The following is a 24,351-nucleotide window of genomic DNA, read 5'->3' as shown; positions in this document are numbered from 1 at the left end:
AAAGGGGGCATCCCTGTCTTGTTCCAGATTTTAGAGGGAATGCCTTCAATTTTTCTCCATTTAGAATGATGTTGGCCTGAGGCTTTGTGTAGATACCCTTTTACAATGTTGAGATATGTTCCTGTTATTCCCAGTTTTTCTAGTGTTTTGAACATAAAGGGATGCTGTACTTTGTCGAATGCTTTTTTGTGTCTATTGAGATGATCATATGATTCTTATCTTTAAGTCTACTGATGTGATGAATTACATTTATTGATTTCCGTATGCTGAACCAACCTTGCATCACTGGGATGAATCATACTTGATCATGGTGCACAATCTTTTTGATGTTTTTGTATTCGATTTGCCAGAATTTTATTGAGAATTTTTGCATGTATGTTCATTAGAGATATTGGTCTATAGTTTTCTTTCTTTGAAGTGTCTTTGTCTGGTTTTAGAATCAGGGTGATATTAACCTCATAGAATGAGTTTGGAAGTGTTCCTTCCCTCTTTTTCTATTTAATGAAATAATTTGAGGAGTATTAGTATTAGTTATGCTTTTAGTTTTAGTTCTGTAGAACTCAGCTGTGTATCCATCCAGACCTGGGCTTTTCTTGGTTGGTATCTTTTGATGGCTTCTTCTATTTCCTAAATTGATATTGGTCTGTTTAAGTTGTGTATATCTTCCTGACTCAATCTGGGCAGATCAAATGACTTAAGGAATTTATCGATGCCTTCACTGTCTTCTATTTTATTAAAGTATAAGATTTCAAAATAATTTCTAATTATCTTCTGTATTTCTGTAGTGTCTGTTGTGATATTGCCTTTTTCATTACCTATGCTTGGTGATTTGAATTCTCTCTCCTTCTCTTCATTAGCATGGCTAAGGGTCTGTCAATTTTATTTACTTTTTCAAAGAATAAACTTTTAGTTTGGTCAATTTTTTCAATTGTTTTGATTTCATTGATTTCAGCTCTGATTTTAATTATTTCTTGCCTTCTATTGCTTTTTTTTCTTTCTATTGCTTTTTTCCCCTTCTTTTGCTTTTGCTGCTGATTTGTTCTTCTTTTTCTTCTGTTCTTTTAATTTGTTGACTTTTTCTTCTTTTAAGGAATGAACTCCATGCAATGAATTTTCTTTAGTACTGATTTCATAGTGTCCTGGAGATTTTGTTATGTTGTATCTGTGTTCTCATTTACCTCTAATAATTTTTTAATCTCCTCCTTGATGTCTTCTGTAACCCATTGTTCATTCAGTAGCATATTGTTCAGTCTCCATGTAATGCAGATATTTTATTCTTTATTTTGTCGTTGATTTCCAATTTCATCCCATTATGATTTGATAAAATGCACAGTAGTATCCCTACTCCTTTATATTTGCTAAGAGTTGCCCTGTGACATAGTTTATTGTCTATTTGTGAGAAGGATCCATGTGCTGCTGAGAAGAAAATGTGTCTGCTTGATGCCAGTTGATATATTCTATATATGTCAGTTAAGTCTAAATTATTAATTGTGTTATTGAGCTCTATAGTTCCTTTATTCAACTTTTGTTTAGAAGATTTGTCCAGTGGTGAGAGAGGTGTGTTAAAGTCACTCAGGATTATTGTGTTGTGGTCAATCTGACTCTTGAACTTGAGAAGAATTTGTCTGATGAACATAGATGCACCATTGTTTGGAGCATATATATTTATGATTGTGATGTCTTGTTGGTGTATGGTTCCCTTGAGCAGTATGTAATGTCCATCTTTATCCCTTTTGATTAATTTTGGCTTGAAGTCTATTTTATTTGATGAGAGTATGGAAACCCCTAATTGCTTCCGCAGTGCATGTGAGTGGTATGATTTTTCCCAATCTCTCACTTTCAGTCTGTCTATATCTTTTCCTATCAAATGAGTCTCCTGTAGGCAGAATATTGTTGGATCTTTTTTTAAAATCAAATTTGCTAGCCTATGTCTTTTGATTGGTGAGTTTAAGCCATTAACATTTAGGGTTACAATTGAGATATGGTTTGTATTTCCAGCTATATTTGTTTATTTTTGTTATTTAATTTGACTTGGTTTACCTCTTTGATTAGCTTTTCTTTTAGTGTACTACCTCCCTCTGTTGGTTTTTCATTTCCTCTTCATAAAATATTTTGCCAAGGATGTTTTGTAGTGCTGGTTTTCTAGCTGTAAATTCTTTTGTTTATCGTGGAAAGGTTTTATTTCATCTTCAAATCTGAAGCTTAGTTTTGCTGGATACAAGATTTTGGGCTGGAACCCATTATCTTTCAGAGTTTGAAATATGTTGTTCCAGGATCTTCTAGCTTTCAAGGTCTGTGTTGAAAAAATCTAATGTTATCCCAATTGATTTACCCCTATATGTGATCTGATTCCTTTCTCTTTTGGCTTTTAAAATTCTCTCCTTATTCTGTATGTTGGGCATTTACATTATTATGTGTCTTGGTATGGATCTGCTGTTATTTTGCACATTTGGCATCCTGTAGGCTTCTTGGATTTGGATTTCTTTTTCATTCTTCATATATGGAAAGATTTCTGATATTATTTCATTGAACAGATTGCTCATTCCTTTGGTTTGGACCTCTACGCCTTCCTCTATCCCAATAGCTTTTAAATTTGGTCTTTTTATGCTGCCCCATATTTCTTGAATGTTCTGCTCATGTTTTCTGCTCATTTTTGCTATGCTGTCTATGTTGTTTTCAAGTGATATGCTTTGTCTTTGTTGTCTGATGTCCTATCTTCTAAGTTGTCTATTTGCTGGTGATGCTCTCATTTGAGTTTTTAATTTGGTTTATTATTTCTTTCATTTCAAGAATTTCTATTTGGTTTTTTTTTTGTATAACCTCTATCTCCCTGTAGAGGTGACCTTTTGCTTCTTGGATTTATGTAGTTCATGGTCAAAGTGATCTTTCACTGCCTGTATTTGTTCTCTAATGTCTTCTTTGAGATTCCAAAACATTTTAGTCATGCATATTCTGAAATCTTTCTCTGTCCTCTTTTCTACTATAGCTGTTAATTCTTCTAATGATGTGTTGTTTTGAATTGTTTGTGGTACTTTCTTCCCTTGTCTTTTCATGTTGCTTGGTTTGTTTCTTTCCAGCAACTGGGGTGTTATTGTTTTTACTCTATAGATTTTTAGTGCTCTTGTATGGTTCCAAGATCCCTCCTTTGTGGAGAAGGACAATGTTTACAGATCCCAATTTCAACGATACATCACCTACGAACAAATTATTGTTATTAAGACATTTACAGTTAGTCTCAATGTCCAGAAATGTTGGATTCAATTATTATTTAAAATATATCAGTAGTTTCATATTCTGTATGAAAAAGGTATTTGCCCAATACCTTTATTATATTTATCTGTACATAAAAGATGTACAGTTTCTGGTGGCAGACAGAGAACTGGGGGTTGGGCGTAGGATGTTATGGTAAGGGGGAAAGATGTGAGGGTATGGGGTTAATATAACTTAAGAAATTTGGAGAACTCTAATGAAGAGGGTTAGTATCAGGGAATAGACAGGAGGGTAGACAAGTATGTGGGAGGACAGTAGAGTACAAAGAAACAAACACATATATGTATTTAGAAAATTATAAGAAGTAAAAATAATAAAATTGGGAGGTTGAAAGAGGAAAAAGGAAAGGAAGAAAAAAAGAAAAGAGAAAAAAGAGAGGGAAAAAAGGGGGGAGGCTTATGTAATTCCTCTATGTTAGATTCAGTTCTCAAAGTTCTATTTCATGCAAAGTCCTTAGTTTCACATATGTTGGGGTTGTGAGGGCCAGAGGACAGAAGGGTAGAGGAGAAAGAAAAAGGATAAAAAGGAAGGAAAAAAAAAAAAAACTCTTAGAATTCCATTTCTTTCTCCTCTCTTCCAGTAGGTGGAGTTGTCTATTCCAAGCTTGAGTCTCTGCTCTCAGGGTGGTATAAGTAACCAGTGTGAGAAGACTTGAGCCCCCGGTATCATCCTCCTCTCCTGCCTGGAGCTTCCCTAATCTTCCCTAATCTTGGTCTCTCTGAGTTACTCCAGGTTTTTAGACCCTTGCTTATCAGGTCTCAACTACAGGACCTCTTGGCTTGCACCAAGGTGGGCAGTGCCCTGGTGACACTGCATTCCTGTTCAACGGAGAGCAGTTTTTGTGCTGGACAGTCACTGTGCCAAGTTATCGAAGCTGAGGGGCAGGGGAGTTGGAAACCAGGTACTTGTTCAGTTGTAGATTCCTGATAATAGCCCTGCCCACCAACAAATGGCAAGAAAGGTTTTCCAAGATGGAGTTGGTCTGTTGCCAGCATTGGGGTGTCTGGTGAGGTGGGAGGAGCTGGGATGTCCTTGTGCTGTGGCTGGAACACAGTCAGGTGACCTACGTGGGAGTTCTACAGATTTGCAGAGGTGCTGATTTGCCCAATACCTTTATTATACTTATCTATTTTTTATGCGGCACTGAGGATGAAACTCAGGGCCTCACACAGTAGGTGGGTGCTCTATTGCTGAGCCACAATCCCAGCCCCTAAATGTTAATTTAATTTTATTTTTTTGGTACTGAGGATTGAAACCAGATGCTTTACCACTGAGCTACATCTCCAGTACTTTTTTATTTTGAAACAGGATCTTGTTAACATTGCTGAGACTGGCTTCAAACTTGCAATGCTTCTGCCTCAACCTACCAAGGTGCTGGGATTACATGTGTGTGCTACTGTATCCCACCTAAATATTATTTTCTGTTAAGTATATAAAGATATACTGATATTACTTGATCTTGTATCCAACAATTTTAAAAATTCCTATTTTAATACTTTATTGATAGATTTACCTTTTATGCATATACAATCATGTTATTTGTGAATAACAATTTTAGTTCCTCCTATATAATCATTATATCATTTTTCCCCCACCTTTGCTTCATTACACTAAGTAGGACCTCCAACAAAACAGTGAACAAAATGGTGATAACAGACCTAACTTGTCTTGTTCCTAAACTTGGGTGAATGGAGGAAAGCATTCAATATTTGGTCAATATTAATTAGCAGCAGGATTTTTATAGACACCATTTATCAGAATGAGAATTCCTTTCTACTCTTAATTTGATAAAATTTTTTATACATTAATTTTGTGAAATTACTTTTCTGTATATATATTAAGATGGTCACAATAGTTCTCTTTCTTTTTGTTAGTCTTGAATTACTCTGATCTTACATGTTAAGCCAGTTTTATCTCTGAGACAAACTCTAGAGGTTCATGATTTATCATAATTTAAATGTATAACAGGATTCAATTTTCTAATGTTTAAATTTTTACATCTATGTTTATAAGTTTTCTTATGATTGTATCAGGTCTCAACCTCATAAAATACATGGGGATGTTTTTCCTACTTTTCTATTTTCTGGGAGAATTCTTGTTAAGATTGGTATTATTTCTTCCTTAAATATTTGGAAGAATTTATCAATAAAGCCAAATAAGGTATTTTATTAGTAGAAGATTTTTAATTAAGGGTTCTACCTCTTTCACAGATATAAGACTCCTTGGATTTTCTAATCTTCTCATATTAGCTTTATTACAATGTTCTTCACTGACTGTATTCATCTAAACTGCATAATTAATTAGTACAATTATTTTATAATATGCTTTTGATTTTAATATTTATAACATATGTAGCAGTATCCTCCCTTTCATTAATGATCTTCAGTTGTATTTATCTATCTAATCCATCTCATGGGTTGTTTGATGAGAACCAGTTTTGTTAAGGCTTTATCAGTTTCATCGATTTTTTCAAAAACTAGCCCTTGAATTTTCACTTTCCCACATTTGGTGTTTCTTTCACTGATTTTTCTGCTTGTATTTTGAAGATGCTAATGATGACTATGTTAAATCTAAATCTATCCATAGAACTAATAATTCCATTATTGTGTTTTTTTTAGTTCTAAACTTGCCTTTGTTAAATGTTCTCCTGTTTTCTTTCTTTCTGTTTTGGTACTAAGGATCTAACTCAGGGGCACTTTACCACTAAGCCACATTCCAGCCCTTTTATTTTATTTTATTTTTTTGAGAAAGGGTCTCACCAAGTTGCTGAGGCTGGCCTTGAACTTGTGATCTTCCTGTCTCGGCCTCCCAAGTCACTGGGATTATAGACATGAACCACTGTGTCCGCTGTTTCCCAGTTTTCTGATATAATTCTCAAGCTGTTATTTCTGAGCAAGTGCTACATGGTTAAAGTCTGTATCTAAACACTCCATTACCTGTATTCCCAGTAGGGGTCCATTTATATTGGTTATTCTTTTGGTTTTTGATGTTATTTCCTCACATGCCTGTTTTGTTATTGTTGTTTCTAATTAGCAGACCATTTCTTAGAGCAGTTTTAGGTTACAGAAAAAATAAACAAAGTAGAGAACTTCCATATATTTTCTTCCCCATCCAATTTCCACTATTAACATCTTGAATTGTTGTACATTTGTTAAACTGATGAACCAATACTTATACACTATACTTTGTATTAGGGTTCATTCTTTCTGTTGTTCAGGTCTATGGATTTTGTACAATTTCATATTTCCATCATTATAGTATCACACAGCCTTAAAAATTCCAGGGCTCTGTCTATTCGTCCTCTCCTCCACCACTGATCCCCTGTAAGCACTGACTTTTCTGTTATCTACATAGTTTTGTCATATCTAGAATGTCATAGTTGAAACTGCAGTATGTAGTTTTTTTAGACTAGTTTCTTTATTTAGCAATACATTTAAGTTTCTTCCATGTCTTTGTGTGGTTGATTCTTTTTTTCTTTTTGGTACTAGGCATTGAACTAAGGGGCACTCAACTACTGAGCCACATCCCCAGCCCTATTTTTAATTTTATTTAGGAAACAGGGTCTCACTGAGTTGCTTAGCACCTCGCTTTTTGCTGAGGCTGGCTTTGAACTTGTGATCTTCCTGTATCAGTTTCCTGAGTTGTTGGGATTTACAGGCATGTGCCACCACACCTGGCTGATTCATTTCTTTTTACTGGTGAATAATGTCACCTTATTTGGATATACCACAGTTTTATCCATCCATTTGCTAAAGGATATATTGGTCATTTCCAAGTACCGACATAAAGCTGTTCTAAATATTTGTGTGTCGTTTTTTTTGTGTGGACTTAGCTTTTCAATTCATTTGAGTAAATACCTTGGAATGGATTACTAAATCATATGGTAACTTTACAAACAACTATCAAAATGTCTTCTAATGTGGCAGTACCAGTTTGCATTCCCACCAGAATCAGAGTTCCTTATGTTCTATATCGTTACCAGTATTTGATATAGTCAATGTTTTGGATTTTGGCTGTTCTAGGTATGTCTACTTATTTTTTGTAGAGCTGGGAATTATAAATTTAAAAAATTGAGGAAATAATTTTTCAAACCTACAATGTTATTTTCCCTTAAAGTAGACTCATTTGTTTTGGTCAGGCAGGCTGTTAGCAGTATAAACTATTAATAAATAATCTAATTATAAGGAATGAGATTATCTGAAGCTGTGCTTTAGTAATTGCAAGGACCCCAGTTATTTTCAGATCACCCTTAGTTCAATGACAAATTCTTTCAGGATTCTAACCTAAAACACAAGTGGATTTACCTGATCTTCTGCTTTGTGGCTGTTTCTGAACTCCAATTTTTGTTTCCCAAGCCCAATGAAGTTGTCAAAGCTTTGCTCAGCTTCTAGTTGTCTCTTCTGGAACTGACAATTTACCCTAAAGGAAAAGCAACTACAAATGCCATGCTCACTTCTCTAGGTCCCTTACTGCTAGGGATCTTGGCCTCCTAATCTTTCATGGACTTGTTAGCTCTCTGAGACCTTCATGGAGATATTTTTTAAAATACTCTCTCAAATTCTCCTTGTTGTCATGGGGTTCATTTGAGCTGCTATAACAAAATGCCTTAGAACTTAGGTAGTTTATAAATAACAGAAATTGATTTCTCCAAGTTCCAAAGGTTGGGAAGTCCAAGATTAAGGTGATTCATCACAAGATGGTGCCTTCTCACTCAGTCCTCACATGGTAAAAGGGCAAGACAGTGTTACATACACTCATTAGGGCTCTGTCCTTGTCCTTGTTGATCTAACCACCCCTAAAGATCCATACCTCCTATTACCATCAACTTGAGGGTTAGAATTTCATCAGATAAATAGGGATGGTGGGGCGGGGTTCACAAATATTCAAACCACAGCACATGGAGAAAGCTGATCTACATATTTCCTAGTCTGTCATTTCCAAAAGCATATGCTTTTCTTAGGTATTTTAAAATTTGTTTTAACTAGCTATACATGACAGTAGAATGCATTTATGTACTTTGAAATGTCATTCATAGTGAGATATAATTTCTCACTTTTCTGAGTGTACATGTATAATCATATTGGTCAGGCAGTCACATATATATGTAAAGTAAAAATGCCTGTTTCATTCTGCTATCTTTCCTATCCCCACATCCCCTTCTCTCCCCTCTACCTAAAGTAATGCTATTCTTCCCTAGTTCCCCCTGCCTAATTGTGAATTAGCATCCACATGTTAGAGAAAACATTCAGCCTTTGGTTTTTTGAGATTGGCATATTTCACTTAGCATGATATTCTTTAACTCCATTCATTTACTGGCATAAATAATTTCATTCTTCTTTAAAGCTGAGTAATATTCCATTGAATATATACACCACATTTTCTTTATCCATTCATCTATTGAAGAACACCTAGGTTGGTTGGTTCCATAGTCTAGCTATTGTGAATTGAGCTGCTATAAACATTGACAGAGCTTCATTACTATAGTATGCTGATTTTAAGTCTTTGGGGTATAAACCGAGAGTGAGATAGCTGAGTCAAATGGTGGTTCCATTCCCAATTTTCTGAGGTATCTCTATACTGCTTTCCATAGTGGTTGCACCAATTTGCAGTCCCACCAGCAATGTGTTAGTGTACCTTTTTCACCACATCCTCACCAACGTTTATTGTTGCCTGTCTTCTTGATGATTGCCATTCTGACAGGAGTAAGATGAAATTTTAGCATAGTTTTGATTTGCATTTCTCTAATTGCTAGAGATGCTCAATATTTTTTCATATATTTGTTGATCAATTGTATTTCTTCTTCTGTGAAGTGTCTGTTCAATTCTTTAGCCCATTTATTAATTGGTTATTAATTATTAATAATAACCAATAATTAATTATTGGTTATTATTAATTTTTTGGTGTAAAGTTTTTGGAGTTCTTTTTATATCCTAGAGATTAATGCTTTATTGGAGGTGGATGTGGTAAAAATTTTCTCCCAATTTGTAGGCTGTATCCTCACATTATTGATTATTTCTTTTGCTGAGAAAAAGCTTTTTAATTTGAATCCATCCCATTTACTGATTCTTGATTTTACTTCTTGAGCTTTAGTAGTCTTGTTAAAACAGTCAGATCCTAGGTCAACATGGTGAAGATTTGGGCCTATTTTTCTTCTATTAGGCACAGGGCCTCTGTTCTAGTGCCTAAGTCTTTGATCCACTTTGAGTTGATTTTTGTGCAAGGTGAGAGATAGAGGTTTAATTTCATTTTAATACATATGGATTTCCAGTTTTTCCAGCATTATTTTAGGCTATCTTTTCTCTAGTGAATGTTTTTGGCACCTTTGTCTAGTATGACATAATCGTATTTATAAGGGTTTGTCTCTGTGTCCTCTATTCTGTACCATTGGTCTATATGTCTATTTTTGTGCCAATACCATGCCATTTTTGTTACTATAAATAGCAGGGGTTTTTAAAAAGTTTTTTTAAAGATGTTGATGGACCTTTATTTTATTCATTTATTTATATGTGGTGCTGAGAACTGAACCCAGTGCCTCACACATGCTAGACAAGCACTCTACCACCAAGCCACAACCTCAGCCCCAATAGCAGATATTTTAAAGGTAGAAATGCTTATAATCTCATTACTGTATGATCACATAAATACACAATCTTAAATCTAATTGTATTTCTTCAGTTGATTATTTACACTGTAGTTGAATAAATAATTTTACTTGCCATCAAATCTTAATCAAGTATATATACATTGAAAATACACATCAAACAGGTACATTTAATCAGGCCCTATAGTAACTATAGGTAATATACAAAGATAGAGATTTCTATAAAAAATTCTAATCTTTAAGTACAAAACCATGACAGAAGCCATTCTAGAGAAGCTAAGACCAGGACTGGGCTTTATTATTCTGTAAAAATATACGGATGTGAATTTACTCAAATGCTGAGGAATGGTGACTAAAAAGCATTGGTGTAAGGTTAATATGGCATCATATTATCAGCTTATAGTACAGACTCTGAAATTTGCCTCCTGAAACAAATCTGGAGATGAACTTCCAAAAGCCAGGTTCTTAGACTACTGTTAGTAATCTTTTCATTCACCATTATAAAAGCAAACTATTTACTAATCACTTACTATCTGCCAGGAATTAAGCTCAAATACAATAAAAACAAAAACTCAACATATATTGACTGAAAGAGCCAATGACTACCTTAAAACTTTACCATTATAATAATTTTGTTTTTGTAGACATCCTTATTACCTTGATCTGAATCTAATTCTTCCTCAAACTTGCATGAAAAACTTTGACCTGGGCAAAATGCAGTTCATGCTACATGCCTGCACCCATGAAGCTAAACTTAAGTGGCATACACAGAACTGTACTGACTAGTCTCACCTTCAATGAACAATGACTAATTTCAAATGTATCCCAGTGCCCCATGGCAATCCTATTAAATTTCCTTAATCTGATCAGTGTCTGATCTCTTTTAACACTGGATATCACTTTTGCTCCAAAAGAAGTTAATCAAACTAAACCACAATAATTAGGATTTGATTTCTAAGACACTTATCCCTAAAACTTCAACATGAAAGTTTATCTGTGTGTGTAGGGGGGAAACCAGCTCCTATTACTTCTAGAATTTTCTGGCTGAAATTTAGCTTCAGATGTGCCTAGGCTTCACAGTGCAAAGAAGCGTAAGTAGAATTTCTGAGACTGTCACAAGTCATTAAAAAAAGTATTGAAATCCTAACACCCACATGCTTTTCAGTACTTATGTGGACAAAAGGCAATAAAAGTGGCATAAAGGATACAAAACATTGGGATTCTTGTAAAATAAAAAATGTTTTTCTAATCTCAATGTTTTAGTACTTTTAGCATTATGGAAGGAGAAAATATCAGTAGCTGGGACACTGAAGTAGTGACTACTCATTTATCCCTCCAACTGTCAATCACATTTGACATTTACCCCAATAACAAAATGATTGCTAGGAACAGTGTCCTGGACTTCCAAATCGGAATATAATGATCTAGTTATTTCCTCTTATTCAAATCTGAACAATTAACTTTTCCAAAAAACACAGCTATTATGATACTAGTACACCTAGGATTATCTTTCTCTCATCTCAGTTATTCTCCTCCTCATAACCAACATTTCTAAAAAGAGAACTTATTAAGTGGAAACATATCAAACACACACATGTACATCCACTACCCTGTCCCTCCTCACAGCCAGACTCTGTTAAAAACAACTGCTAAATCACTGCCAATGAGTCACTGTTACTGATGGAAACTGCTACATTCCTTGGGTTTACTTAAGTAGAAAAACATTATAAACCACTGACTTATATGAAAATATCTGGCTACATGATTTTCAGGATACCCTAGACTATTTCCAAAAAAGAAAGCCTTTTAGTTTCTAGAGAAAAGTATGCCTGCAGAGGTAAAATTTTTAAAAGGATCAAAGTGGAAATAGTGTAGCTGTTTCAGAAACTATGAAGAGTCCTAGGCCCTACAACTAGGGCATGAAGATACTTGCCCCTAATTTTTGAGTTGGAAACAAAAAAGGCTTTTAACCACAGAAGCAGTATTATAGATATTAGTTAGGCATAGGTGAAACAAGTCTAATAACATTATAACTTTAAAGGAGAATGAGTTGAATTAAGACTTGTATGGATTGGCCTGGAAGGTTTTATTGATTTAAAAAAATATCATCTCTGTGGGAAAATACCTGTCAGCTCAAACAAAATTCACAAGTAAACCTGCTGGATGGTTTAGATTTTCCCATTTTACCTCTGCAAGGTTGACAGTGAAATGTAATATTTAAATATCAAATTAAACATGTCACTAAAATCTCAGCTTTAATTTTACATTTTACTCTAAAATAGTTGTTTTACTCTATAGAAATCATTTTAATAAGAACCACCTGCCTTTTTCTGAGCAATGGCAGCACGCTGTAGTTTCTCTTTAGCTTGATTATACTTTTCTTCTCTGTCTGTGATACGTGCATGAAGCTTATGCTTCTCTTCCAACCACAGTATTTGTTTTTCTTCCAATGTCCTGTCAGAAAAATAAACATATGCAAAAACATGAAAGTTAATATAAATGCTAAAGGTTAAATAGGTATTACCTGCCTGATGATATCCCTACTTTTCTAACTACAGGCACTACTATTTGGTCACACATTTACTAACATTAACATCACAGAGCATTTCTTACAAATCAGTCACTGTACTTCTAATTAAGTACTTGTCATGTCTTTTTTTTATATATGAGGAACTAGGTTTACAGTAGGTGATTAACTGATGTAAGAACTCATATCTAATCAATGGCAGGACAAATGCCTGATAACCAGGTCTAAACTACAAAGACCACCAAGTAATAAAAATTGGACCTAATGAAGCTTGTAAAAATAAGCCTAGAGCTGGTCACAGTGGCACATGCCTGTAATCTTCAGCAGGTTGGGAAGCTGAGACAGGAGGATCCTGGGTTCAAAGACAGCCTCAGCAATAGCAAGGCACTAAGCAACTCAATGAGACCCTGTCTCTAATAAAATACAAAATCGGCTGGGGATGTGGCTCAGTAGTTAAGTGTCCTGGAGTTCAATCCCCAGTACCAAAAAAATCAGCCTGGAATCAAGTCTTTGTATGGTATGTTTTCTGGATACGGTAAAATTCAAACCAATGACAGTTTAAGGTAACATAATTAAAATTTGTACTCCTAAAGCTATTCTTTATCCTTTATATGATTTTTAATATCCTTTTATAAGTAATACAAATAAGAAATAATAAACCATGATAAGTAAGATTACTTGTCTAAGGTCATACAGATTTTAAGTATGCTAGTCGGGACTAAAATTATACTCTATTCATCTGTAGTCCAGTTATTTTCTTCTACAACTATCCTATGAATAACACCCAGAAAACAACAACAAATTTCTTAAATTTGCTAGTTATGCTTGTCATTAGGGTTCTTAAGCTCATTACAAACACTTGAGAATTTCAAGACACCAATTTCTATTTTTTTTGAAAAATAAAAGAAAAATAAGACCCTCAGGAATGTTATAACACATATGGACATGCACCTTTCTTACTTCCTTTTCCTGAAATTCAACCTGATATATGAAACCTTGGATGAGCCTTAAAATATGAAAGAACAGAAAAACTGAAGGAAAATAGAAGCTTTACTTGGTAAGACTGACTTTAGAAGAACAAATTTGAAAAAAAAATGTTTTATAGATAGAAATAAACATCTATAATAACATTTTTTTGTTATAAAGACAAAGCAAATACAAAGTACTGTAATATTTTATCCTACCGACCTATCTACTTACTCATTACTTTCATGGGGATCAAATCTAGGGACTTCTGCATGCTGGGTATGTGCTCTACCATTGAGTCACATTCCCCAGGTCTATTCTACCACATATTAAAATGTTCCAGAGAACATAAAGTCTTGAATACAACCAAAATAATTTTCCCCTGTCTACTACACTACTATTAACAAATTTCAAGGTCAAAAAATATAAACAAAATAAATTAGCTTTTCAGAGGGAAAATCCAAAACTAGTTCTAATACTAAGAAGTTTTGAGAACACACAAAAATAGCAACCCCACAATCAACTCATCTGTTCTTTGGTTATTTGACAAAACTGTTTTGGTTTGCTCAAAAAAAAAAGAGGATCATTTCTTTCAAGAGTTTTCAGAATACTGTGCTCAGGAAGGATTTTAAAATTTTCTTCTAAATAATTAAAAAAATCTATAAAGCTCAATTTACAGAGAATGTTACCTAAGACAAATGTACACTACCAAAAGGTACTTATAACTAAATACAAACACATTCAACATTGGAATTAATTATCACTGAAATAACTATGTATTATATGCCAAAAAGAAAAAAATAGTTTGTACAAAAAAAAAAAAAAAAGAGCAAACTCTACTTTTCAACTTCTACTTGCACTTTTTCAGCTTGGCTTCTTAAATTTCGGCATTCTTGTTTTAATCTCTCCACCATTTCCTTCAGCATTTGGTTTGAATTCAGCAAGTCATTCTCTGACTGTGCCAGTGAGGTCACCTGGATCTGCAAGCTACTGATTTGCTTAAAAGAAAACAAAAAAGTGAAACATATGGCCACTAAGCAAATGCAGTACGGTCTGAAAAGTGGAGGATACTAAGCATTTCACCATCACAAATGTCCCACCCAGCTGATATGCCGTCAAAGATGCCCCTTAAATGAAACAATAAATAGCAGCAGTTAGGATAATTTCTTACTATAATTAGAGGACTACCACTAACCATATATTCCCTAGTCACTGAGTTCCTCATTTTGTTCCCACAATAAACAAAGCACAAGTGGGAAGATGGGTTAGCAAGAAGAACAAGGAAAAAAGAGAATGTAAAGTCTCCTTTGACTCTAGTTTTTCCCTAGCTTTCTAGGAAAAGAACTAACTTTAAAAACAAGTCAACTGGGCTGGGATTGTGGCTCAGCAGTAGAGCGCTCGCCTAGCAAGGGCTGGACCTGGGTTCAATCCTCAGCACCACATAAAAATAAAGGCATTAAAGGCATTGTGTTGTGTCCATCTATACCTAAAAAATAAAAATTTAAAAAACAAAACAAACAAAAAAAACAAGTCAACTGGGAAAGTAGTTGTTCCCCCTTCCCACATACTACCCTTATAGGAGGCTTGCTCTCTGAGCAGTCAAGAATTGTTGAGTAAACATAGGAAGGGTTGTTCTCACCTTGTTTTAAAATGATTTCCAATTATTCTACATGCCCAGTGTAAAGCAGAAGGAAGATCTGAGAAATCTAATGAATGGTTAGGGATTCCTTGGCCTCTAGAGCCACATTTCAAATCATATAATATCACCCAAGGCCTTTATTCCATCCTAATTTATCTTCACCTGGGAATATTTTTTCCTCAAGAAAAGTGGATAATGACATAACGAACAGGCTAGAAAAACTCAAATTGCTTCTAAGTTATATTTAATAGTTTTCACTTGGGATAGTTATATCTATCCACATGCCATTTTGCCAATAAAATAAAGAAATTCTCATTTTTATTTTTTTTTTCCCATTTACCTCTTTTAGCCATTCTCTGAGATACTTTAGAGCAAATAATCAAAAGACAGGGATCAAAAGAACCCATCCTGACATTCAAGAGTTAAAAGAAATAAGATTCTTTATATGCAACAAATTAAATAGGTAACAATCCTATTACTTTCCAATGGCAGCAAAGTCAAGTAAGATAGAATTATGTATGTCCATAGAGCAATTTGTTAGCAGAATAAAGTAAAATGGTATGTCTCAGATTATATTCTGGAATGAATACCTTCATGTGGAACTTTTTACTTTTTTAACAGGAGTATTAAATCTATGTCATAGTTACATGAATAAGCAAACTTAAAGAACTTAATACCTCCATATATTGTAGGATGACAGAAACCCCAATGCCAAGGATACTATATAATTTCTCTCTTGGAGAATCAAACGTTATGTCCTCCTAGTTAAGGCTCAGAAGCTGTACCAGCTAATAGGCAAGATAAATCTTAAAAGTAGAATACTCACTATTTCATAATCAGTAGGAAAAAGGTTTTTTTAACAAAAAATAAAATGGAATTTGGAAGAGAATACTCTCCCATGTTTTGCCAAACCATATGTAATCTTTTTCCTGAACTCAAATAAATTTAATTAAAATACACATTTCTTTCCATATAAATACGACTCATATTTCATAGGGAAATAGCAAGAAGTACTTTATGGATTAAATACAAAGTTACAAACCAATTATTCAATTAACTTAAAAATGAATAATCTTTCTAAGCAATTTTTAAAATTCCAGATATCAAAATAATGTCTTCTTGATTTTTAAAAGAATTGTTATGAGCTACAGCACGCAAATATATAAAAAAAAAAAAACCAGCAGTCAGAAAATAAGCTTACTCAATTACAACAGAGAAGCTGAAACACTTTATCTTTATACATCAACATCAATGTTATGGACTGTGCTAATTAGATTATCATAAATGTGATATGCAAAATTCCTATAATTATGCAAAACAACAACTTAAAGAAGCACCTAAAAAAAAAAAAAGCAAGCAAGACATGGAATAGGGGTGAGGCACACTCCTGTAATCCCAGAGACTTGCAAGAGAACTACAAATTTGAGGGAAGTCTCAGCAACTTAGTGAGACCCTCAACAAATTAGTGATGCCTTGTCTCAAAATAAAAAATAAAAAGAATTAGGGATGTAACTCAGTGGTAAGAGCACCCTTGGATTTAATTTCTAGTACCATAACAAAATAAATCAATCAATAAAAGCAAAATAAAAATCATACCTGTTTCAGATCAGAATTTTCACTTTTTTCTTTCTCTGCATTTTCAATATTCACAATTTGTTGTTGAAGTTTTAACCTAAAAACCACAACCCATCAAAAGACATTACACATCCACACACAGTTTATTATTTCACTGAATTAGACAATAAATTATATCAAATGCCTGTTTGATACCAGGTATTATGTTATGCAAAGTGGTAGATCCAAAGCCAGGGAGGTAGCACACACCTATAATCCCAGCAGCTAAGAGGCTGAGGCAAGAGGCTCTTGAGTTCAAAGCCAGCCTCAGCAATTTATTGAGGCCCTGAGCAATTCAGCGAGACCCTGTCCCTAATTAAAATATATATTTTAAAAAGGATGGGGATGTAGCTCAGTGGTTAAGCACCCCTGGATTCAATCCGATACCAAAAAATAAAAAACAAAAGTAATAGATTCAATCATCAATCATAGATTCCAGGCAGCTAGACAGTGTTTACATATTACTAAAATTTAAACACAGATTACTTTTTTTGCAGTGGAAAACTATGAGTATAGCAAGGATGAGATATCAAGTTTGTCCAAAGTTACCAGGGAATACTACAGGGAGACAAAATCTGATTAGTAAGATTTTAATAAACATAGAGAACAGCCTGAACAACTGGCCTTCAGTGGAAAAGTGTAGAATGTGTTGTCAAGTCATCAGAAAAAAGTAGTTCAGTTTAGGAAAAGTTACCTCAGATCCATACAACTTAAAAGTTCTATAATTTATCAATGCTATCAGAAACACTGCTACTTTATTCCAGGTCTAACAGATTTAAAAGAAAATTATCTAATGAAGATCACCATACTGAATTCTATAAAATATCTAATGAGTATTTTTATCCAAAACAAATGGACATTTGAAGAGGACCAATACTGCATTCTCTTCTAAACAAATGATACATGCTCAATCATAACTTTCTGGTGACCAAATGACCAATGTTGTAGAGAAAACTTTATGCTAATTAGGTTTGGTAGGCTGGGCCCCTCAACCTTCTCCTTTTAAAAATTCCTTTCAAATATAATTCATTTGGCAGTAGTCATTTATAACTTGACTTTAGCAGCACATCTGATCTGCCCAATCAGAATTGGGACCATAATACTCTTTAGAGTCTACTGATAGCTGGGCACAGTGGCACACACCTATAATCCTAGTGGCTCTGGAGGGTGAGGACCTAAGAAACTTAATGAGACCCTGTCTCAAAATTTAAAAATAAATAAATTAATTAATAAATAAATAAGAAGGGCTTGGGATGTGGCTCAGTGGTTAAGCACCCCTGGATTTAATTCCTGATACAAAAAAAAGAAAAAAGCCTAGGGCTATGCATTGAATACAGTATGATTTCAATATCTGCTGAAAGACTAAATGAATCAACTCAAATCCTGAATTAGTAAGACAGATAGAACATGAAAGAATCTTGAAAATATGACCAACTACTTTTGATATATTTACATATAAATACCCAAAACAATGAGTCTAAAGAGATGGTTAGTCCTGCTCTTCCTCTTGTTCCTTTTTTTGAGAGAGAGAGAGAGAGAGAGAGAGAGAGAGAGAGAGAGAGAGAGAGAGAGAGAATTTTTTTAATATTTATTTTTTAATTTTCGGCAGACACAACATCTTTGTTTGTATGTGGTGCTGAGGATCGAACCTGGGCCGCACGCATGCCAGGCGAGCGCGCTACCGATTGAGCCACATCTCCAGCCCCTCTTGTTCCTTTGTCAGTACCAATAACCTTCTTATTTCATAATTCTAGCTATGCTATTGTTCTCAAACTTTGGGGGCATTTCCTCTATTAAATATTCCTGAATGTTATTAACAAGGTGCTTTAAGGTTACTGAGTTTATAAGAGTTATTTTCTACAAAATCATGATGAAAACAGAAGACAGAAGACTGTTGAGTCCAGGTCAAGAATTTAGATATATCTGATCAATCAACAAGAAATAAAACTCAGGTAAGGGAACAGTTAGGGCTGTTTAAAAGAGATGCAATTATAACCAGACCTTGAAAGCAAAGTAACAGTCTTCAAATGGAGAAATTAAAGATAAAATAAAGATGAAGAGGAGTAAATGATAGAGCAAGATCTCAAAGAAAACAATGGAAATGGATTAATGAAATGGCTCACTTGGAAGTAAAGCGGAAAGAATATTTTTAGTATAATGGAAAGGGGAGTGAGAATAAAAAGAGATAAAGATATTGAAATTCTAAGGTAGCAAGAAGGTGAAAGAATTCATATCTAATAACCTTTGCTTATATAAAAATGGGAACACAATTGAGCTGCAGTTTCTAAACTAAAAGGAGGCAAGAGAGCCAGATTAATAAAGTGAATGGAAAAAAAAAAAGCATGAGGACTACCTGTTTCAGTATCTTCAGTGAGAATGAACTGGGAAAGAGAAAGATATTTATGCCTTTGAAGTAAATGGTTCTAGTAGATAAACAAACATAAAATAGAGTAAACTTAAAGAATGCTAGCATGAAGCTATGATAAACTGTAAGTCTAAGGATTGAATAGCCCAACAAAACAAAACATCTTTCTTAGTGCAGACACTAAGAAAGATGGCAAGATAGAAAAATAGAGAAAAGTTGAGACAGATAGCAAAGACCTCAGAGATTATTGAGGAATATCCAGTAGATCAGTAAACGGCAAAGAAAAAAGACAGGGACAACCTAGAAGCAACAAATATCAAAAGAAAAACATTTTAACCATGGTTAGTCAAATAATCATCTGAAAGCAAGAGTAAGGTTTATAAATGCTGATGTCCCTTGTAGTTCTTTGTTGCACAAAGAAAAATAATTTCTACTTAAAAGGGATTCTGGGTTACATGCCATTAGGAGAAAATCAGATTCAGTGAGGTTTCATTAAAAAAAAAAAGTTGAATCACAAAACATTTCTTGATAGCACAATAAGGATTCTGAAGGCTACAACAGAGGCTGCTATTAAAGGAGAGCTTCTACTGAGGAAGTGGTAGGAAGAAATCAGAAAATAAAGGATGAGTAGTTTGGGGAGTAAGAAATGATAAGGTATGTACACTGTACTTTAAAAATAATTATGGAAAAGAAATAGGAGGTAGAATGGAGGGCCAAATTAAAAGAGAATAAAACTATGGGAGATTTTACCTAGAAACTTTGGAATAGGATGGAACTATTTCAAGCTCCTTCAAAGTATAGTCAACTGTGATAATCCTGGCATGCAGCTGATAGTGCTTTTTCACCATTCAACAGATATTTAATGAGAGCCTATGAATGCTGAGCCCAGTTCTAAGTGTTATAGATTCATTGGTAAATAACAAAGATAGAATCCCTACCCTTAACAGTCCAACAATGCTGTCTGATAAAGCTTTCTGCAATGGTGGAAATGTTCTATAATCTGCACTTTTCAATATGATACTAACTACGTATTGCTATAGTACATTTTAAATGTAGCTAGCATGACTAAGGAAGTTAATTTTTAATCTCTTAAAATTTTAATTAACTTAAATTTAAATAATTATATGTGCCTAGCGATACCCTATTATCACCATCTATCCTAGCTGACGACCTAATGCTGGGTTCACAAAAATCTGACTATTCCAATAACTTAAGAAAACGACAAAGAAAGCACGTAAACAAACAGAAGTACCTTTTCAAAATCCAAGACAGCTCTCCAACCTTAAGGGTCCATGGAAAGAGAGCTAGCCACTGGAATTCTTTATTCTTATATGGGGGACACACAAGGGGAGGTTCCATGGAACATTCTATCCCAAAAACAGACAAAGGGGTAAGATTACAAAGGAACAGGTGAGAGTATCTCAACCCCAGCAGGTGACTCCTACTCTTAGAGCCATGCCTTGTTATCTGAGCTGGGGTAACACCCAAGTTACTACAACCTGGCACTACCATGCCAGACTGAGGACAATAATTGTTCAGAACCTGGTGCATCAAGGCTTAACTAGGCGCCTGCATCCAGGGCAGCTCCCAATATCCTATTGAGCAGTGAAGTCTCTAGTGTAACCTCTTGCCTTTATTTGATGCTAGTCTCCATTATCAAGGGGAAACAACACAATATGGCAAGGAAGAGAAGTCATATTTATAATAATCTATTGTCACAGATTCCTAGATCAAGTCTCTTAAGAATGGCAGTTGCCTTCTTCTAACAATCTTCTGAAAATAAGTTTCCTGCTTGTAAGCACTGAAAACTGGCTATTATTTACAAAAAAAAAAAAAAAAAGAGAGAGAGAGACTGTCTTAGAAGAACAGGACAGGAACCCACTGAATCAAAACAAAACAAGAGTACCATAAGCAGAATACTGTAATGGATAGGAATCACTGGCACATATGTGCAACAAGAATCACCTGGTCCTTCATATGCTATCACATAGCTACTTCTATCACTTATTTTATAGTTCAAATTTTAGGAGAAAATTTGTCTAGATGGCCAACTGTAAGTCTCCTGCTCCCTATTTAAATGACATACAACAAAATCCTCATCAAGATAGTGTAGAAATAGGAGAACATATTAAATGATTTTTTTAAAGAAAGGGGGCAAATAAATATCCACTATAGGCAGAAAAAAAAATTCAAACTGATGAAATAAAAATGTTTAAAAAATTCTTAAGAAAAATTAGAATGCCTCAAATGAAATAGTGTGTGCTGGCTTTAAGCCATACAAAAGGTAAATTAAGAGGCATTTTCTACAGGATTTCTTAAATGATTAAGTTCTCTTTCCCTTGGATGATTATTGCTATTATTTCCCCTAAACACCTCCTCTCTACTTCTGATATCAAACTGCATATCACCTACTGCCTCCTCCCCACCACCAAAAAACAGGCATATAATCTGGCTGAGCCAAGGTGCCTGATTCCCTTTGTCACAGTGATAGATTACTTGAGTTGATTAAGTGTTATGGTTTAGGTCTGGAATGCCCTCCAAAAGACTCCTGTATTGGAAGCATGGTCCCCAATACAACAAGTGTCAAATGGGATGGAGACTGCTGATTAGGTCAGAGCCCTCAAGATCCAATCTCCATCAGGTATCACTGATAGCTGGATGTACTATTGGGAACTGGGTCCTAGTTAGAGGAAGTGGGTCCTAGTTAGAGGAAGTAGGTCCAAGTAGGTTTATCTTCTCCCAGGCCTCTTAGATGTTATCTCCCCTTTCCAGCTGCCTGAACTGAGGAGCTTTCCTCCACTATGCCTTTCAGCCATGATCTTTTTCCTCACATCCAGTGTTGTTAGACCATGGACTACAACCATGAACCAAAATAAAATTACCATCCTCTAAGTTGTTTCTGTCGGGTATTTTGGTCACAACGAAGCAAAGCTAACAAAGCAAGTAATAATGTGTTCTTTGGTCTCAATATACTGTCTTAGCCTCACAAAGGAAATAGTAAGAAAAAAAGCACACATCAGAGACAGACAAATAGAAGAAAGGAGGAGAAGGAAGAAGAAGGGAAGAAGGCACTCTGGTCACATTTGAGTTCCAGATCCAAGTGTCCAAAAGAACAGCACAATTCCTGTCCTTTCTACAATCTATGTCAGCCAATAAAGTCCCTTTATTGGCTTACATTAGTTGGAGTAGGATTATTTACATATTATATGTATAAATGATCTGTAGCAAATGAAGAGGAATCAAAGATAAATTATCAAAGTGACTAACAGAAAATACCATATTAAAGATACCATTACCAAAATTTGATTTCATACTTTGTTAATATTTAAATTGTTATAATTTTCGCATTGTTAATTTATAGGTAAATTTACAAACTTCACAAAATGAAAAAAAGTACAGTGAAGCATCCTTATGAAATACAAAGTATTTTTGTAAAAATAAATTTATTATTTTTATAATAAGTTGTTATAACAGGCTAATGGTGAAGAAACCACTTAGGTAAACAAAAGACTAGTATATAACTAATATGTTAATCATTGCTTTAGAATATCTACTTATCATAGATATTGTTAATTGTGAGTAAAAGGATACCCCTGCTTCATATTATTTATACTTTTCATTTCCTTAGCAAGATCTTTGGTTCACAGTCTCTGACCAATCAGACTCCAAGTGATACAATTATGATTAATACTTTGGCACTAGAAATTGAACCCAGGTGTGCTTTTCCACTGAGCCACACCCCCAGTCCTTTTTATTTTTAGACAGAGTGTTGTTAAGTAGATGAGGTCTTGCTAAATTTCTGAGGCTAGCCTTAAACCTGCAATCCTCCTGCATCCCCCTCCAAATTGCTGGGATTACAGGTGTGCATCACCATGCCCAGCTATTATGATTATTTTAATGAATGATTTATAAATAATCAAATCAGAACTACTATGGAAGAAACACCATGATTGTAGAATTTTTTAATTTTTAAACTCAGGCAAATCTTGTAAATTACTACTGCTAGATTTTATATTGGTTACTATGTCCTTATGTTGGGGATCATTTACATATTATATGTATAAATGATCTGTAGCAAATGAAGAGGAATCAAAGATAAATTATCAAAGTGACTAACAGAAAATACCATATTAAAGAAAAGTTAAGGAATGAAAGCTGTTTTACATATACATATATTTTGGCCAAGGGGCAATACTGGGGATCGAACCCAAGGTCTCGAACATGTTAGGCAAGCACTTTGTCACTTAGCTATATATCTCCAGGCCTTTGTTTATTTTAAACTGTCTCCCTAAATTTTCCAGTTGGCATCAAACTTGCAATTCTCCTATGTCAGTTTCTCAAGTGGTTAGGATTATAGTTGTTCACTACCACACCCAGCTACATTTTTAAAAGCCCAAAAAACAAAAGAATAAAGTCCACTATTGTTTTCAAGCAATGACAAAATGCTGAACATTATATCACTATAGCAACAGAAATGCAAAGCAGAAGAACAGAAATGATTCTAAATGGCCAAATTGTGCAACTATGATGAGGTAAAATATTAGAGTGGGGTTCTTGGGGAGGGTGGAAATTTAAAAACAATCTGTCCTGAATAGTTAAATAATATACCTACCTAAAAGTGAAGGGGTAGGCAAGATTAACTCTCAAATACATTACAGATTTATGATTCTAGAATGGAAGCCAACAATGATTCGCATTAAACCCAACATAAGTAATTGATACACCACTGCCTGAAGTGGTTTTTTCTTAAGTAATGTGGATCAAGAAATTTGCCTCAAAATATAACCAAAAACTTAACAAGTATGATTTTTAAAAATCACTTAATAGGGACAATGGCCAGCGTCTCATTGGGGAGTTCTTCCTGCCAGGGAGAATGGAAGCCACCTTAAAACTTAAGTCTCAAATAGTTAGTGAATAACAAAACACAAATATTCAGAAATATATTTACAAATGTGAAGCCTCTGATAGATCTAATCCATATGGTCTCTGTAACTAAACAAAGAAAATATGGCTCTGGTGGTTTATTTAAGGGGGTACAGGAAAGGCAGGAATAAGGTTTCAAAGGCAGAGTCTTGCAGGTTGATTGTCATCTTCTCAGGTCACACTCAAGTGCTGGGTGGGATCTTTGGTAGAGCTTGAGAGGGAAGTTCACTTGCATCAGGTGGTCAATCCCTGTGGTGGGTGTCACGGGAAGTTCCCAATTCCAGACTTATCCCCTTTTGAGGCTACTATGCACAACACAGTCCATACACAGCTCATGACAGTTATTTAACTTTAATTTATATAATTAGCAAAGTCATTAAGATTTTAGAATTAAAAGATAAAGGGAAGGTAATAAAAATAAGGACAGATGCTCTAGCTCTATTATC

At 34.5% G+C, this 24,351-nt stretch overlaps 1 protein-coding gene across 7 annotated transcripts in view; it reads right to left on the bottom strand.

Moving 5' to 3' along the window:
* Positions 1-24,351, bottom strand: part of Cep83 (centrosomal protein 83) — a 118,256-nt gene that overhangs the window by 7,686 nt on the left and 86,219 nt on the right. For 6 of the 7 annotated variants that reach the window (XM_078053004.1, XM_078053001.1, XM_078053006.1 and 3 more), the window contains 3 exons: positions 16,600-16,675; positions 14,205-14,362; positions 12,196-12,325 (listed from right to left, as the gene is read on the bottom strand). In XM_078053004.1, coding sequence (XP_077909130.1) covers positions 12,196-12,325; positions 14,205-14,362; positions 16,600-16,675 — 364 coding nt within the window. The remainder of the gene's footprint in view (positions 1-12,195; positions 12,326-14,204; positions 14,363-16,599; positions 16,676-24,351) is intronic. The other variant, XM_078053005.1, reaches the window with a different exon arrangement.

This window comes from Ictidomys tridecemlineatus, chromosome 6 (assembly GCF_052094955.1).
Source record: "Ictidomys tridecemlineatus isolate mIctTri1 chromosome 6, mIctTri1.hap1, whole genome shotgun sequence".
NCBI classification, from domain to species: domain Eukaryota; kingdom Metazoa; phylum Chordata; class Mammalia; order Rodentia; family Sciuridae; genus Ictidomys; species Ictidomys tridecemlineatus.
The sequence above is the reverse complement of the archived record's forward strand: the minus strand, read 5'-3'. Positions and strand labels throughout refer to the sequence as shown.